General features: G+C 34.7%; 1 protein-coding gene and 1 pseudogene across 6 annotated transcripts; one reads left to right on the top strand and one right to left on the bottom strand.

Annotated features, from left to right (window-relative positions):
- The first annotated feature begins 1,641 nt into the window (after positions 1–1,641).
- Positions 1,642–14,983, top strand: LOC107798738 (uncharacterized). Of its 6 annotated transcripts, none has more exons than XR_012704270.1 (5): positions 1,642–2,091; positions 2,931–3,041; positions 12,013–12,223; positions 13,224–13,704; positions 14,440–14,983. XR_012704270.1 is itself a non-coding variant. In XM_075241520.1 (4 exons), exons 1-4 carry the CDS (start codon positions 1,983–1,985, stop codon positions 14,463–14,465), a joined length of 711 nt encoding a protein of 236 aa, XP_075097621.1. In that variant the 5' UTR covers positions 1,644–1,982; the 3' UTR covers positions 14,466–14,983. The 6 variants fall into 6 exon arrangements, 2 of the variants coding, with proteins under 2 accessions (XP_075097621.1, XP_075097622.1); XR_012704269.1 differs by having other exon boundaries at positions 1,643–2,091; positions 13,261–13,704; XR_012704267.1 differs by lacking the exon at positions 12,013–12,223 and having other exon boundaries at positions 1,643–2,091; positions 13,240–13,927.
- Positions 4,504–12,400, bottom strand: LOC142175084 (uncharacterized; annotated as a pseudogene).
- Positions 14,984–17,807: the final 2,824 nt, after the last annotated feature.

The following is a 17,807-nucleotide window of genomic DNA, read 5'->3' on the forward strand; positions in this document are numbered from 1 at the left end:
TTTGGAGGGAAATATTTTGGAGGGAAAAATGACTATTAAGCCAAATCTGAAATGAAGGGCTTTACTGGTATTTCACCAGTGTGGCCATCGTTGGGCCACAGTGAGTTTGGCCAAATAGTAACACTCTTTATAATAACCAATTAAGTGTGAAAGTTCTACTGCCACAAATCATATTCTTTTATTAAGATCACACTACTGGAAAGAAAGTTAGATGATGAGTACACTGAAAAAAAGCAGAGAGAGAGAGAGTAGACAAGTATAAATGAATAAAAAAATAGGTGATATTCCTTATTCAATTCATAATATAAAAGAATACTTATTTAAAACTTATTTGTATATAATTGATAAATTTTATATGATTATATAATTAAATTGAAACTTGAACAGAGAAGGTAATAATGTTTCAAATAATGTATAAGAATGTAAAAATTCTTAATGTTAATATAGCTTTTATTTTTAATTAACAAAAAAGGAAAAGGGTTAGGTGAATTAACAAATTATAGAGTAAGTATTTAACGGGTTTTACATTTCCAAAGGGTAGTAGAAAAGTTTGCAGTGCTTTGGTTGACGGAACTTCCGATGCAAGTGGGCTGAATATTTGTGTCTCTCCTGATCTCTTCTCCTATACCTGATTTCTCACAATCCCTTATTCACATTATCACAAATCCAAATTTGAGTATAACTCAAAGTTTCCAAATTTGAAGTAAAATCATCTACTTTAAAACTTAAATACTGAAAATCTCTCAGCCAATCTAGTAATTAGCGGACAGACTTTTATGAAATATCATTTACTATTGGATGTTGCACATCACTTCAACGTCAATTGAGAAATATATATAGAATTTAAAGTTGAAAAATTATTATTCAAAAAAGATGATATAAATATTTATTCCAGTTTCATATTTTTATCTATTATTAAATCAACGTATAAAAATTTATTAAAAGAAAAGAAGAAAGAAGGAATATTTTTTCCTCGAAAGAGATATAAAGATAAGTGAATTACTTATAATGTAAGTATTAATTATATTGTATTTATAGACTATTACATTTCCAAGGTATACATCACTTGGTTCAAGATGACCAGCGAAGTGGCCTGTCAAAGCAGGTATCTGAATTCAGTGCACTGCACATCACAAGTGGCTATAATTTATTATTATACTAAGTGATCGTTTGGTTGCGAAACAAATAACTCCATAATTAATTATTTTAAAATTAGTTATTTTATTACTCTATTACATAAATATTTTGAAATTTCGAATAAATAGAAAAAGACAAATTACCTAGCATTTTATTATTATCTCCGGATGAAACACAAAATGAAAAAAATGCACTGTCCAAGCTCTGCTCTATAAATTATTTAAGAAAAATAAGGTTAAAATTGCAAATAAAAATTAATTCAAATTTATGAATTGTAAAATCAAGCATAAATTTTATTTAATTTTAGTATAATTTTAAAATTTCATTCAATTGGAATATAGTATTATTATTATAAAAATTTGATATTATAATAAGTTTTGGAGTATCTTAATGATGTTTTAATTTTTATTTCTTAATTCAATAGTAATAGTAATAATTTGTGATGGAAAAGGGAAAAAGATTTTTTGGTTTGTTATAGTATATAGTAATAGTAGTATGTTTTGATTTTCCAAAGACACATAGATAAACGTGTAGTAGAGTGTACTTTGTTCTGAAAATGACCGAAGCAAATCTAGTTTCACTGTGTCTCTCATCTCGCCTCTTCTTCTATCTGACTAATTCCTATTCACACGTCCAAATTTGAGCCACCCCTTAATTCATCTTATTGTTTTCATGGGAAATCTTAGCCTCATCAATTCTGAAAATTGATTCTTGTGGCCCAATTATCAGATGTATCGATTCTATGTTTGTCTATATCTTAATCTCAAAGAATGGATCCGGCTGTTGGAGTAGTGGTAGTTTTGGTTGTAATTCACGGTCAGTTGTTAGTCAATTGATTGAATATAATGGAGATTTCCATCTCTAGATCTACCAATTCAAGATTATATCTTTTCTCCAACTTGGGAGGGATTGAATTGTTCTTAGCTTCCTTTCCAGATCTACCAAACAAGCAAGGTAAAACAAACTATATCGAAGTATTATAATTTTTATATAAGTCTAGCAACATTTTTTTTTTCTCTGTGTCCCAAAATTGAGTAATATATATTTTTTCTTTTGATGATGCACTGAAAGTCTAATTCAAGCCTTTTCATATTGTGGCTTTTGTTTTTTTATTCTTTATATATAATAGAACTAGTTAACGTAAGCGCTGTGAGATATCACTAAGTTCTCGTAAATTTAACAGAAGTGATAATTCGCTTAATAACAACAAAAACATATTACTTTAATGTAAGACTTGATATATATTGAAATACACAAAAAAAAAAAAACATAGATCTAAAAAAGCCATTATACTTTTTGTAGTTTTACAATGATAATGTGGTCGAAAGCAATATTCTTAGACGAGAAGTTGATGCATTTTTTGTGAAAAAAGTATGTAATGTATGTCCAATTGTCTGTTCTTGCTACTTCAAAATTATCCATAAATAATTATATTATAATTGTTTTCAATACTACAGTAAAGGCATATAAAGACCTTTCAACATAAGATATGGGGAAAAAGGTTGACCCCTCCAATTAATTTGGTTAATATGTTACTAATATTGAAATTTCAAACTTATCAAATGCAATGTAATGGATAATTGAAAAAAAAAAATCTTTAAGAAATTGTAAATTTTTAGTTACAAAAAATCATCGTTAGTCATACTTTATATTCCTCTTCGTAAGTCTTGTCGATGCACCACGTTCAACTGCGACATCAACTACTCAATTATTCCATCTTTTGCTGTTACAGATTCGTCATTACTTGTGAGCATTGTATATATGCTTCTAAACATCCTGAATCTATTGAACAGGTCCATGGCTCATGAATTTATATGCACATGAACTAAATTACATATACAGAGAGACATGGCTGAGAAAGCATGGAGTGTTTACCCGTGTCATTCCATCACAGAGAGGAAGAGGTTAGTTGAAAAAGATTTTGGAGTTTCTATTTTCATTTATCTTAATTTCGTTACCCGTTGTATCATATGACTCAAAATAATGGAATAAAGAATCACATAGAAATCTTATTTGAGGATTAGAATATATAGAGCATAAATAGAATAAATGCCAAAGAATTGGAAGAAAGAACAAACCTTTCAGCAAAAAGATTGTAGCCACCTCCTACTCCATAGGCATTCTTCCATCGCTTGCACCAAATATCAAACCCATTGTAAGGACTAAAGCTGTGTCGAAGTTGAGATCCCTGAATTTCTATCCAGACTAGTCGTTTAGCCAGGGAGTGTAGTGTAGGTTGAATGTGGAGCATGTAGCTTCTGCTGGATGGTCTTGTGAGATGCAGGCCTACAGAGTTTGTTCTATGACGGTTTTGGACATGTGCCTTGCATGTGTATTAAGCGATCTCTACAAACATGAGAAGCCTCTTCGATCACCCAAGAACGGTTAATTGTTAATTTTGGATTAGTGAACTTGCATGTGTATTAAGCGATCTCTACAAACACGCTAAAGTTATTTGTATGTATGATGTAGAACATGAAATTTGGGGGAAAAGTACAAGCTCAAACATGAGAAGCCTCTTCGATCACCCAAGAATGGTTAATTGTTAATTTTGGATTAGTGAATCTTATTTCTAGCAAGTTATATTCTTGCATTTCAAATTTTAAAGCGTATATTTATATGGAATAGTTAAGTTGTCCATATGTCCATGTCCCAAACCCAAATTACCTTTAATACATTCTGCATTGATATCACATCAACACAGAGGTAGCATGTATAAACCTAGTTGCTCCTTTTCCTTGTGCTCTCTTCTTCACGAACTGATTCCCCCCCCCCCCCTCTTTTTTTGGGAGGTGAGAAACAATTGGAGAAGAATAGTTGGAGAAGAATAGAACTGAAATAAAAGTTCTATGAACTCCAACTATTTTATCCACAAATTAAACCTTTCTTTATTCATCATGAGTAGGGGTGGCAAACGGTCGGGTTGGATACGTGCGGGTAAAAAACGGGTAATACAAAAAAAAACAGACAAATTAACCGACCCGACCCCTATTTAATACAGATAAAATACGGGTTAACCGGCGGATAAAATGGGTAACCATATTATCCATCCATGGCTTCACATTAGCCTCAAGCTCTAATATGAATTTGCTGCCACTTGCAACACACGAACATTACTGAAGTAATATTAATTTGCTACCACTTGATAACGTAATATTTGTAGCAAGTTTAACAATTTCAAAACTTGTGACTTTAATCTTTCTATGAATAATTGTTAATAATATACAAAGTTCACAAAACTGAGTACTATGATTAAATATAAAAAATATACCAAGTTCACTAAGACTTTTTATCTGCAATTCAAGTTGTAGGGGGTTAATCAGTTCTTCATCTGCAAATTCACTCATCCATTCTCTTCATCTGCAGGTTCTCATCCATTATATGGGAGTAGTATAGTCGAGGTTTCACATTGTAGTTCCTTTTTATTTACACCACTGCGACCAACAGGAAAAAGATCAATGAGATGTATCATAGTTTTTGCTTTAGTTCTTCTATTATTGATCACCACATAACAGTTAACTTCATTCCTCCAAATATTTCATACAAACCCCAGTTCTGAAATGCTACTTTCCTAAGAAAAGGCCATCAAAATGCAGGTAATAAACCCAACAAAAAAGAAGCAAAAAGGTGCAAACTTTAAGGGTAGGAAAATGACACTTAGAATAAAAAAGGAGAAATTATGAGAGAATCACAGCTTCAAACTTGTAAAATTTAGTAGTAATATATCAGATCTTACAACAAGATTGAAACTTTTGAATTGAACAAAAAGTTTCAACCAATTCTTGAAGAGCAGGATGCCAGGATCACAAAACATCAAAGTGGCCAGTAGAAAAAAATGAAAAGATGGACAGAACTCAACCACAAATGTTCAATAAAAATCCATACTTTGCAGAAAAATAAAATTATAAGAGCCAAATATCAAGAAACTTATGTATAATAAGAAGAGGAACATGAAAATTTTGGATGAAAAAGTTACAATTTGCCATTACAAAAGATAAAAAAGACTCCAGCTTTGAGCTTTTCTTGGGCATGTAAACTATAGTAATGCAAGTAATGAAGAAAAACAGGCCATTCTTGAATTTGTGCTAGTTGTGTAATCTCCAAGAATAATTAATCACACATTCATGGTTTTCTGACAATAATCCAGAAAATATTACACTGCAAAAAGCTCTGAAATCACGGGAACAATTTTGATTGAACACAACTGAAGTAAATTATGCTTACAATAAGCAAAAAGAACTGAAGATAGGAAACAACACAAAACAAAAGGTAAATTTTGAAGGGAAAACAGATTTTGAGAAGCTAAATTGACACAAGAGAGAAAACACACAGACACACTCATTTTCTCTTTCTTTTTTTTTCTTCCCTTTACTACATTAGTGTTTATTGCTAATAGCAGTTAAGAAAACAAAAGAAAGAGAAACAAGGATAATGAGAACAACAGAGGGTACTTTTACCTCTAAGTTTCGCAAGATAAGGTAGAAGATTAACAACAATCTCATCTTCTTCATCAGAGTCGGATCCATCATCAAGATCTTATACAATTAAAAAAGAAAATATATCAAATATTACTGATAATTAGTTATTCAGAAAATAAAATAAACCAAAATTGTTTCTTAGACACTCCACAAATTACATTAGACCAAGATTACTTAGACATGGTAGACCAAGATTACTTAGACACTCCCCAAATGGCATTTTTCTTGTTTCTGAATTCTTGATATGCTTAACACCTTCTCTAATTTTCGCAATAGTTGCATCGGCCTTCTCTAAGCCTGTCTTAACTATTAAGTTCAAAATGTGATTCCCACAACCGATATGAATCAACTTTCCGTGCTCTCTTCTTCTCGAACTGATTTTCTCCCCTTTCTTTTTTGGGAGGTAAGAAACTGTTGGAGAAGAATAGAACTGAAATAAAAGTTCTATTAACTCCAACTATTTTTATCCACAAATTAAACCTTTCTTTATTCATCACAAGGAGCCTCATCTTGGCTTTCGTTGCTAAAGTAAGTTCATCTCTTCTACACCATCATATTACTTAATATCGATGCACTTCACAACTCTTCAGCTAGGATTGACAGGTTAAAAAAAGAAAGAAGCTAATTTGCCTATAGATAACATGTGAAGTTTGGCAGGTTAAAGCTACTTGCGCAAGAAATAATCATAAGAAAGTGGGAACGTGAATTTGAACCTGCCTTTTTTTTGCTACTGTATTTTTTATGAAGTAATAGTGCACGATTAAAAGGTGAGAATTTCTGGCTAACATTACAAGGATATATTCATCAATAGATAGACAATTGTTTTGAGTTATATTTTTTCTTCGTTCTCTGTTTTCGTGTAGGCATGTGTCCTGTTACAGTTAAAAAAAGGTGGTCTTTCCCCAATTTTCTCATATTTTGAGCAAATGCAAACAGACAATAGTATTTGTTATTGGCTGGCGTAAAGAACACCAGTTTACGTAGTAAAATATACATTCCTATTTGAAGGAGGAACTTTGTTAGATACCCCAAAAAATATCCATAAACTCCTTGGAAGAAATACCAAACTTCAATTTTTCTGGCACACACATGCATCCGGTTTACTTCATCTGCCAGCAAATCACTTGCTGCTTCCCCATTTGTCAATAAAATTTTGAACTAAATGAAAAAATACATGAGGTATTAGGTATCTACTTAAGAGTGTTTCTCAGAATTCTAAGAGACAACAGACATAATGGTTTCTAAGAGACAGTCACAATGGTTTAATTAATTATTTAGTTGTTTTGTCTTCTTTTTCAAACAAAATTAATTGAATGATAATGGCCATTTAAAATTTATGGGCTTTTGTGTAACTTAACTTTAACATTAAAGGGCCACTTATAATATAGTACTAGTCTTAGGGTACGCGCTTTGCGCTTGTGTACCTGTCTGAAGAAATACAAAATTTTAAAATAAATCACATAAAATTAATTTAAAATATTTTGTCTGAGTTGTATAATGGAAGTTAAGAGAAAGTGTAAAATCATGGAAATGATGATTAATATTCAGCCTATTTACAGCTTGTTTGGATAGTCGTTACCTATTGTATTGTATCGTATTGTTACTTTAAATAGGATGTTTGTTTTGATTGTTACTTAAATTTTATTGTATCGTATCGTTAAATCCGTCGTTATATAACGACGAAATGTGCCACTTTATGTAACGACCGATTTGGTGTGGTCGCGTCGTTATCTTGTCTTTTTCTCTCATCTCACCCCTCACTATTATTAAATAAATTTATTTTATCATTTACCCTACCTTTTTATGTAATAAATTACCCCGTATCATAATTTTTCTTTATAATATTGCAAATTTATTCTTCATATTGTTGGGGCATGATATCATGGAATAACGACAAACGATACAATATATCCAAACATTGTATTTATCAAACGATACAGTACAATACGATACATTATGAAACGATGTGTAACAACCATCCAAACAAGCTGTAAGAGGTTTTTTGAGGTGTCGCGTGCGATGCCAAGGCACATGCCAAGAGTGATATGCTAATACTATGTCGAAAATAAAGGGTTTTCGAGGTGTCGCCAAGGCTTATGTTTTGACTTTTGTGACGGGGATGGTGGCTAGGGGTGTTCATGGTTTGGTTTGGATCGGGTTTTCCCCAAAAAGAAACCAAAACCAAGTAAGCCCGTTCTTCAAATATTGGAACCAAACCAAACCAATTAATTCGGTTTTTTTATCGATTCAGTTTTTTGATTTTGTCGGTTATTTACTGTTTTTTTTCTTAAATATGAGATTTACACTCCCAAATTTTCGACTTAATACTATCAAACCAATTGCTATTTGAGAAATCTATCATTTACCAAGATATATTGATTATAATTGAATCAAATAGTGATGAATAATTTAGTTACTCAATTAAAAATCGATTATTTTTAACATGAAATAAATTCTTGTACTTAGCAAAAGAAAAATACCAATCAAACTAGAATGTAAAAGCAAAGAATTAGATTATTATAATAGCAAAGAACTAGTGTAAAAATACAAACGATTAATATGTACCCTAAAATTTCAAAAAGTTTATATAAAAATATACAACAACAACCCGGTATAATCCCACTAGTGGGGTCTGGGGAGGGTAGTGTGTACGCAGACCTTACCCCTACCATGAGGTAGAGAGGCTGGACCCTCGACATCCTTCCCTCCAAGAACTTTCCACCTTGCTCTTGGGATGACTCGAACTCACAACCTCTTGGTTGGAAGTGGAGGTTGCTTACCATCAGACCAAACCTAAAAAGTATCGGTTTTTTTGGTCGGTTTGGTTCGATTTTAGGTTTGGTTCGATTTTTCGGGGTTTTATTAACACCCTAATGGTGGTGATAGCGGTGGTGACGGGGATGCCAACGGCGGTAGTTTGACTTTTGTGGCGGTGGTGGATGCTTGCGCTTGCATAGTGCCATGCACCGTTGCAACTATGCTTGTCAACTTATACCAATAAAATGCAAAGTGGCAATTTAATGAGGTGGTGCTTTCATCAAGATTTGAACCCTTGTTGTTATGGTAAAAACAATACCCAAAACATTAGAGCTTAACTAATGAGCCAGGTCGCAACATAATATTATTCATGCATTTTTTAATATAGATATTAATCAAGAATGATAGTTGCTTTGTTTTTTGAAATTGAAATTGACACATTGAAATTGATATACATATCCGCAATACTGCAAATATTTCAACTTGGAACTCATTTTATTCATTGATATTTTCTATAAGAATGAACTAAAATGCTACACCATTTTGGGGGAAAATACAAATTGAATGGGTAAAAGGCTGTTTTCGTAAAAATTGGCTGGACCAAACCGCCTTGCGGCAGTTTCTCCGGCTAGATCTCGAAAAAATACCCGAAATATAAAATAAAGTGTCAATCCTACAACCGAGCACAAAGTTATGGTCGTTTAAAGTTTTAACTATACGCAACTTGTTTTCTCCGCTTGTGCTCTCTAGTTTTGTATAAAAACGCCTGCTGCTTACATGGCAATGTGGTGTTCTATGTTACTCGGACTCTTCAATAATGTTGTTGGGTGCGTGTCGGATCCTCCAAATTTAGTGCATTTTTAAAGGATCCGACACGGGTACGGTAACATTTTTGGAGAGTGCGAGCAACATAGGTGGTGTTACTATATACACATTATAAATAGTTGAGTTGGAAATGCAAAATCTATATAATCCTTGGTACTAATGACAATGCACAAAGATCCTTACATAAACTTTCTGACACTATTCCAAATAATCAATCTACTAACTTAGGCACAAAACCATATTAACCTTTATCTTAACCTGAATAGAAGAGAAAATGACAAATAAAGAATGATAGGTTCTCATGTTGTATCTAGTCATCATGTAGTTCATTTAGAGCTATGGCTTACCTTGTCACTTAAAGTAATATTATATTTCATGCTTGGAACTTGTAAACTTGTCGATTAAGACTCATAGTGTACAACTTTTCCTTTTAGTAATACTCTCGGACTATGTCATTGCCTTTCACAAATTTCTATTTTTGAGCATAATTCTTAGGACTCTTTACATCTCAAGTTATTTGGATCTTTATAAAAATGCTTTTATAATCCTACCGAGTACTAATAAAACGTTCATCTTACTTACCTTTTTCCATCACGTAAATGATTCATACCAACTATTGCAACGGGTTCATATTATGGATAATATTCATCCTTCAACTTTGCCACCTAATAACGTACATGTTCGTATTTCCATTTCTTAAATTTAATCACTTTTTGATATCACCTTGTTCTTTGATATTTCTTCATAAAGTTAACCACTTCTTGATACTAACATGTATGTACTTGTTTGTATTTGTATTTACCTCTATGCCTACCATCACATACTATCATATTCAGTAAGCTTTCAACACTCAAGTGTCAACCTTATCTATGATGTCTAGAATCTCTATTTTTTACAACCATCACCTTTAGGTTACTTTTTCTTTCTTTTGATGCTCGAGCACAAAGGAGTGAGCCTTAATTCAAGCTAAAACCTATCTCTCATAGACCATATTGAACTATTATCTCGTGTGATAAACTTTCCACTTATTATTATCATACTCACCTGCTGCTAGAACCTATTTACTCCCCAACTAGAAATCCCATTTAACCATCTCTAATTTCTATCAAGCCTTGATTTTTGTTTTGTTATTACGCTTGTATTGTTTACTGGTCTGGCAATAGCATGACAACTGTCACTAAAAATCTAGATGCAATTTTTTTTGTTGGATCAAGAAAATAAACCGACTAAATGGTCACCGACAAATTTATATGGTACCATAATTAACTACAGAATATTGATGATCAATTGATCGTAGGTAATGTAAGAATTCCTAGAACAGCAACCTTAATATGATTTTGGAATGGCACGACCAATCTTTTAAGGGCCAATTCAAGAAATTTAAATTAAAAAGAAAACCAAGGCAATATGAAAACTTCAGATAAAAGGAACATATTGAATAAAACGCACAGGGAATTTAGGAGACCTTGGAAGAATGGGATGACATCGCACAATGGAACAAGACCCAACATATATAGAGTACTCATATTTACATATGGAAGTATACAATCTTGATATTCGTATAGACAAAATTACATCTCTGTTCTCAACAATCAAGCACGTGGCAACAGAATCTCTCCCCTTTGGGAATCTCCAACGATTATCTCTATGAAAAAATTTAGACCCTTGACCAAATTGACTGGCTTTATTGCTTTCCCTGATCAATTTGTATTTTTCATGATCCACATGCCTGTCTTCTAAAAGCTTTTCTACTAGATCGGGTCCATGTTTGTTGTCAAGTGACTCAAACCTTTTGTCACTTGAATTGCTTCTGAATGAACATGATGTCCTCTCATCATCTAATATATTTTGCTGATACCTAATATTTTCATCTTCAACCCTGTGCAACCCTTCAGATTGCCGGTACCTTCTTCGTCTTTTAAAATTACCCTGATTACCAGGATACTTGATTGTCTGATCAGCACTAATAGAGTTGGTCAAATTAACAGACGTGGCAGTTCAGGGCTCTGCCACCTTCTGCTAGCTGTACAAGGTTCCCTATACAAACGAAAGGATGGAGGTCGATACCCGTCAAATCTCCCTTCCTCATCCTTTAGATCCATGCAAAATACATTATTTAATCTATCGCGAGGACTGTTTTTTGATAACCGTGGTGTCCGGGCCAGCTTGCGCGCACCTCGACTAATTCCACGGGATACCTACCACCTCCCTCTAGCAACAGGTACCAGGTGACTCGATCCACCAATGCTTGGATAGATGGGAAGAAGTCACCTAGTATTTGCCTCCGCTGGGATTTGAACCTGAGACCTCATGGTTCTCACCCACTTCATTGACCACTAGGCCACACCGAGGACTGTTATCTCTCCTTTTGCCCCTATTAGGGCTTTTAGTTTCTCTTCTCAAATAAGTCAAATTACATGATAGCCATCTTCTATAATATTAGTATCCCTGTTGTTGTATGATCTATATCTGTTATCTGTCTCTTCCATGATATCGTAGATGTAATTACATTCGGTTACAAGATCATCAGTCCTCATTCTGTTGTTACTCTGCAGCTGATCAATTTTCCACATTTGTTGACTGGGTATCTCATCATCTAGATACTGAATGTGCTTATCAATCCATTGTTCTGATTCATGAAAAGAATTATTGTCCATTCCCTGAACAGTGAGTCTGCTCCCATAATGCAGTCGATCTCTTTCGGACAATTCATCATATGTAGATAGTGATAGTTCAAGAGGATTTAGCTTTCTTTTCGTGCTTCGACTGCTACGCCAGTTGTCATATCTGTATTCTAACTGACATTCCCTCTCAGGATCTTTTTTATAGGAATCTCGGTATGGATAATCAGAAAATCTTCCTGCATTACAGTAAAAGGGTTCTGCCCTCTTAAAATGTGAAGTATCTTCTCTTTCGTGAGAGTCAAAAGCATACCGTCTTTCCCTATGTCTGTGTTGGATCACAGTTGAATTACGCCTTTCATACAGTATCCTAGTATCAGATTTGCGGGAATCTTCAACTTTCAGGTGAGTGGGAATTGTTTCACTCGTTCTACCATGTCTTCTTCTGTCATGCAGCAGATCTCTTTGCACAAGCTTTCTACCTCGTGTAAAATATTTAGAACCACCAGACTTTGTTTGGATATAATGCGTTCCGGAAACTGGCTGGTAATCAACCCTTCTCCGGTAACTCAGAGTTTGCGTTTATGCAAGGCCGAGCTTCTTTTGTACCTTCTCATATCCAATGAGCCGCTACGCATTAGTCAAATCTTCTAGCTAAAACACATGTTGATATCAACTAATTTGCTGGGGGCAGTGGAAAGATAAGTTTGGTGACTAGTGGAAATGGAGCAAATATACAAATGAATCTAACCTTGAAAACATTTTTTCTCTCCGTGGCATTTATTAGAAGAATTACACGGGCAGAGCTAATTCCATATAATTAAATGCATATCAAAATACAATAATTGCTTACCTAAAAAATCACTAATACGATATGCCCTATATTATACTATATACAATTAGCACAATTGATTTTTATATGGGTTCGCATATGGTATGGTACTCCTCTTGGGCTACAAGGGTTATCTTACTTATTCGCAGTTTAGGTCAACTACAATTGTAGTTTTGAAACTCGTTCACCACTAATGATTCTCTCAACCCTTTGATTTTACAGCTCACTAAAGAATCTATACTCTTGTCATAACTTCTCTTTTTACTCACCTTTTTTTTCCTGCTTTAATATACTACAATACAAGGATTATAGTGCATGCTAGAAAATTAAATGAGAGTAGTCTTGTTTAGTCTAAATTCTGGAAAGCTTGTTAGTCCAAATACACACCTTCCATTAGATGCGTGCTCCGTCTCCTTTCATTAGATTGCAATCTAAGCTTTATTTGCGGCTCATTTGTTTTAACGAAGTTGAGTAACCCTACATGGTAGGCTGTGGTTATTTCACCTTTTTTAGCCGGGTGATTTTTTACGTTAAATTTTGTGTTCTTTACTTATCAGTCTTTACATTTCTAAGTGCATAATAAAAGCAGAGACTTGGTATAATTGGACAGAGCGAGGGCACAATTTGATCAGAAGAACGCTTTTCAGTCAAAACACGATGGAATGGCTATGCTATGCCATTAGTGAAGCATCAAAAGTAAAGGGAAACTCAGTTAGAAGATGGAAGTTACAAGACCACTTTACAAAATTCTTTTGCTCGAGGAACTACAACAAGCATGGACGATATATTAGTATCATTAGCTTGCAAGGCAAGGCTAGAAACAAGAGAAGATCAACCATTATTATCCCAGAAATGGCTTTTAACACGGGTTGGACAAACATTGCAGTTAAGATCTCAAATTTCATTAAATGCAAGACCCAGAAGGCAGTTACAGTTACACCCAGAAATACAGAAGATCTTCCCTACTCAGAAACAATCAGAAGAAATAAATGGACTACTAGAGAAATGAATGAAGCCTTTGTTCAGGAAAAAGATGGTATCATCAGCATCTCAGGTGAACCCAACTCTTCCCAAAACTAACTTCTCTCCAGGAGTGTGATAGGTTGCCTTCCAGTGGAGATCTCTGACATTCCCACTCTCAGGGACGAAAGATAACATTAGATAGGTGGGATCGTCTGTATGGTGATGAGGCTGTCTTAACAGCATTGAACCAGCACCCGATTGTAGGGTCAATGAATTATGGCAGCGTCACAAGTTATTATGACTCTGATGTGACGGTGAATCTTACTTTTCCAAATGAATTTGCTGCTTTCATTTTTTCATTTTGTGAAGGATTACAATATTATATGTGTAGCACAAAGATGTATGTCTTTCAAGGTCCATGTCCTAACCAATTGTCATCTAGAAGAGGCCAAGAAGTCCTGACTGACCTACATATAAACTGACCCCATAAGGTTTATCACTAAGCAGATATAAGTTTCTTATGCCTAGGCCCCCATTTCTTGCTGATTGTAAGGTTCGTTAACTTAACTAAATGGATAACTTTCTTGTTACTGACCACCAAAGTTTCTGGTTGCGATACTGACCACCTTTCTTGCTGAGTGTAAGGTTCTTTCACTTAACTAAATGGAGAACTATCTTTTCTTTTATTGCCTTGCCAAATGAACATCCATTTGACAGTGCTGAACATTTTCTTTTGTTGAACAAAATTCTATCTTATACACGACAAATCCAGTGAATCAATTAATTCAATTGAGTTTTTTTTTTTTTGGTTTTCATATTGATTCAGCACGTTTATCGGCCCGAAGATATTGAACAGGAAAGTGGACGCCACAGTTTCTTGATAATTGGATATGGAGATGAAGGCGGTATACCATACTACATTGTGAAGAATTGTTGGGGTTTTACGTGGGGCCTGAATGGCTACGCTAGAGTTGCACGGAATGTGATTACTAAGTTTGTTACTCCGGGATTCGTTCGCTGGATGGAGAATTAGGTGTCTTGACTTGGCAGAGTGGTGCAATTATCAATGGGGTTGCGTGAGAACATTCCAATCTATGTTTTTTGTAAGCGTTTTAACTATGAGCAGTGATCTGACTTTGGTTGCGTGAGATCATTCCAATCTCTGTTTTTTGTAAGCATTTTAACTACGAGCAGCGGTCTGACTTTGGTTGTGTGAGAACCTCTGTTTTTTGTTAAGTGTTTTAACTATGATCAGTGATCTGCCTTCTTCATTGAAGTGTCTGGTAACTTTTTACTATTGCCAAACAGTTTTGGAACAATCTGTAATCCAGTTTGTGTTGAGAGCTATTAGTCGTAAAAGTTTACTCCTATATGATCTGTTTAACTTGAATTTTCCTACAATATTTTTTTCGGTTCTTTTAGGTTTACGCTCTAAGGAGGGTAATATTAATATGGTTTTGCATATCTAAAATATTACCTTTGTGAAATTAAGGTGTTAATTATGCAATTTCAAAACTAGCATATGATTAGAGTAAGTGATGGTGAACGTTTGCAGTATATAAATAAATAGGTGCATAAATCTATGGTAGGTGGTATGCCTCTGTTTGAATCTTACTACAGGTACTACTAAAAAGTAGATAGTTATATGAAAGCAAGTTGTGCTTTAGCTTATCTGTTCATCTTTAAACAATTTTGGTTCATTAGCTGTTTCTCTGAAGTGAATTCTACAAGTCATACGCATTTACTGAATTGAACGTGTCATTGATATTGTTTATGAACACTGTCATTGATATTGTTTATGAACACAGGCGTATTCGTGGTATATAATTACTCCCATATTTGATTGAAGCTATGACTGCCCTTCCAATTTTTGGGTTCTATGCAATTCAATTAATTGAGTTATTTGTTATTCTGCGTTGTGCTGTAAATTCTGAATTTACATAAAGTTGTTTTTTCCTTCCGATCGGCACTTAAGAGTTTAAGTAAAAAAAGAGTTTTGGACGGGTGTGGAGCTTCAAAAAGTGTTTTCTCACGTTTTCTTTTGCCCAACCATTTAAAGAGATAGAAGAAAGTATGTTGAAGCTTGTTTACTCATTGACAGATAAATTCACACAATATAAACACTTACGACATGGTCAAGTTTAATAGGATAGATACAGCTTGCAAGGGATAGATATTAGCCAATTAGGAGGTTGGTCAAGTCCAGTATTTGAAAGGACATATCTTGAAGGAAGTTGGTTAGCCAATTTATCTCCGCTACTGTTGATGCTACTGCCTTATACTCCGCTTCAGTAGAAGATCGAGCAATTGTGCGTTGTTTCTTGGAGGACCAGCTAATAGGATTACCATCGAGAAATATTAAGTAGGCAAATGTAGACATGCGATTGTCATAGTTTCCAGCCAAGTCGGCATATCAGCCAAGTCGGCATATGAAAAAGCTATAAGTCAAAGGGACAAGGACTTTTTGATATGTAAACCATAAGTAATTGTGTGTTTCAGATACCAAAGGAGGCGTTTGACAGCTTGCCGATGCTTGACTATAGGAGAGTGCATAAACCGAGCCAATTTTTTTTTATTTTTGGCAAAGCAAATATCAAGGCGGGTGAAAGTATAACGATTCACCCCGGTCATTTTGTGTATTTGAGCATGTACTTCTATTTGATGCTTTCCGTATGTGTGTTTGATGTTTGCTGATTTAAGGGCATGGTTGGTTTGGTTTCGGGAAGGTTTGAGAATGATAGAAACACTTAGTTTCATTTTTGGAAGTTTAAGTTGTAAGAGTTCATCTAGGTTTGAATTTTATGTAGATTATCTCGGATTAGCATTCTGATGATTCCAATAGATTTGTATGGTGATTTTTGACTTAGCAGTATGTCCGGATTTGGATTTGAAGCTTCTTAGAATATTTTGGCTATATGTGCCGAAAGTTGACAATTTGAAGGTTTTGAGAGTTCATAGGATTGACCGGGAGTTGATTTTGACGATATCAGACTCAGATTGTTGTTTCAGAATTTGGAATAGGTTCATTTAGTGGATTGAAATTTGTGTACCAAGTTTGGCTGGAATCCGGAATTTTTAGTCGTAATTCAGACGTGTTTGGCGAAGTTAGAAGATTTGGAAGGTAAGAGTTAAATTTTGATCTTGATTCGTGGTTTCGATGCTAATTGAAATGTTTCGAGCCTTGGAATAAGTTTGGATGTATTCAGACTTGCTGGTATGATTGGACGGGGTCCCATGAGGCTCGGGTGTGTTTCAAATTGATTCTAGACTATTTTGCTATTGATGGGCAGTTCTGGTGCTGGTGGGTCGCACCTGCGAATGTGGGGGGTGCATATGCGAAGAGGAGCTGGGAGGTGGGACTTCCCTCATGCGGATGTTCATGTGTAGAAGCGCCAAGCAGGAGTGGACTATTTGAGCACCTGCAGAGTCGCAAAAACGGTTGGTTTCTCGCAGGTACGGAGTTGGCCGAGGGGAGGAGATCTCGCACATGCGAGTTATTTCTCGCAAAAGCGAGTTCGCAGAAGCGAAACCGCTGGTTGTCTGTTATTGTAAAGGGTTAGCTCATTTTTCATTATTTAGAGTTTTGGAGCCGGCTAGAGGCGATTTTTGGGGAGATTTTTATCACCACTTTGAGGGTAAGTAATTCCCACTTGGATTTGATTATATATCTTATTTCCCATTAATTTATATACTTAGAACTTGAATTTGAAAGAGAAAAATTGGGGGGTTTGTCTTAGATTATGGAAAGTGAATAATTGAGATTTGAACCCCGATTTGTAGTCGGATTTGGATGAGACTTATAAATTTGAAATAGTATTCAAATGGGTTGTTAGGATTTGTAAGTTTTGTCAGGTTTTGGGAAGTTGTCCGGAGTTGACTTTTTGGTTGACTTTGGACAATTGATCAAATATCGAGCAATTATGGTCCGTAATTATATCCTTTGGTATGATTTGACACTATGGTGTGTTATTTGGCTAAATTCGAGCCATCAGAAGGTGAATTTTAAAGGAAAGACGTTCTTGGATTATTAGTTTTTGCTTGTTTGAGGTAAGTATTTTGCCTAGCTTTGGCTTAAGGGACTGCTTGCTTGAATTGTTGATGTTGGCTACGTGTCGGGAGTGGCATACATGCGAGGAGTTTAGGCTACATTACACCTTGTTTGGGGTATGCGTGCACAGATTTATCCATATTCCG

This window comes from Nicotiana tabacum, chromosome 21 (genome assembly GCF_000715075.1).
Source record: "Nicotiana tabacum cultivar K326 chromosome 21, ASM71507v2, whole genome shotgun sequence".
Taxonomy (NCBI): Eukaryota; Viridiplantae; Streptophyta; class Magnoliopsida; order Solanales; family Solanaceae; genus Nicotiana; species Nicotiana tabacum.

Bases quoted from the DNA above. Each gene is read 5' to 3' on its own strand.
- LOC107798738 (XM_075241520.1), top strand. From the start codon at position 1,983: ATGGAGATTTCCATCTCTAGATCTACCAATTCAAGATTATATCTTTTC. The intron at 2,092-2,930 runs GTAAAACAAACT...TCTATTGAACAG, and splicing joins AGATCTACCAAACAAGCAAG to GTCCATGGCTCATGAATTTA. The intron at 13,705-14,439 runs GTGAACCCAACT...ATATTGATTCAG, and splicing joins TGGTATCATCAGCATCTCAG to CACGTTTATCGGCCCGAAGA.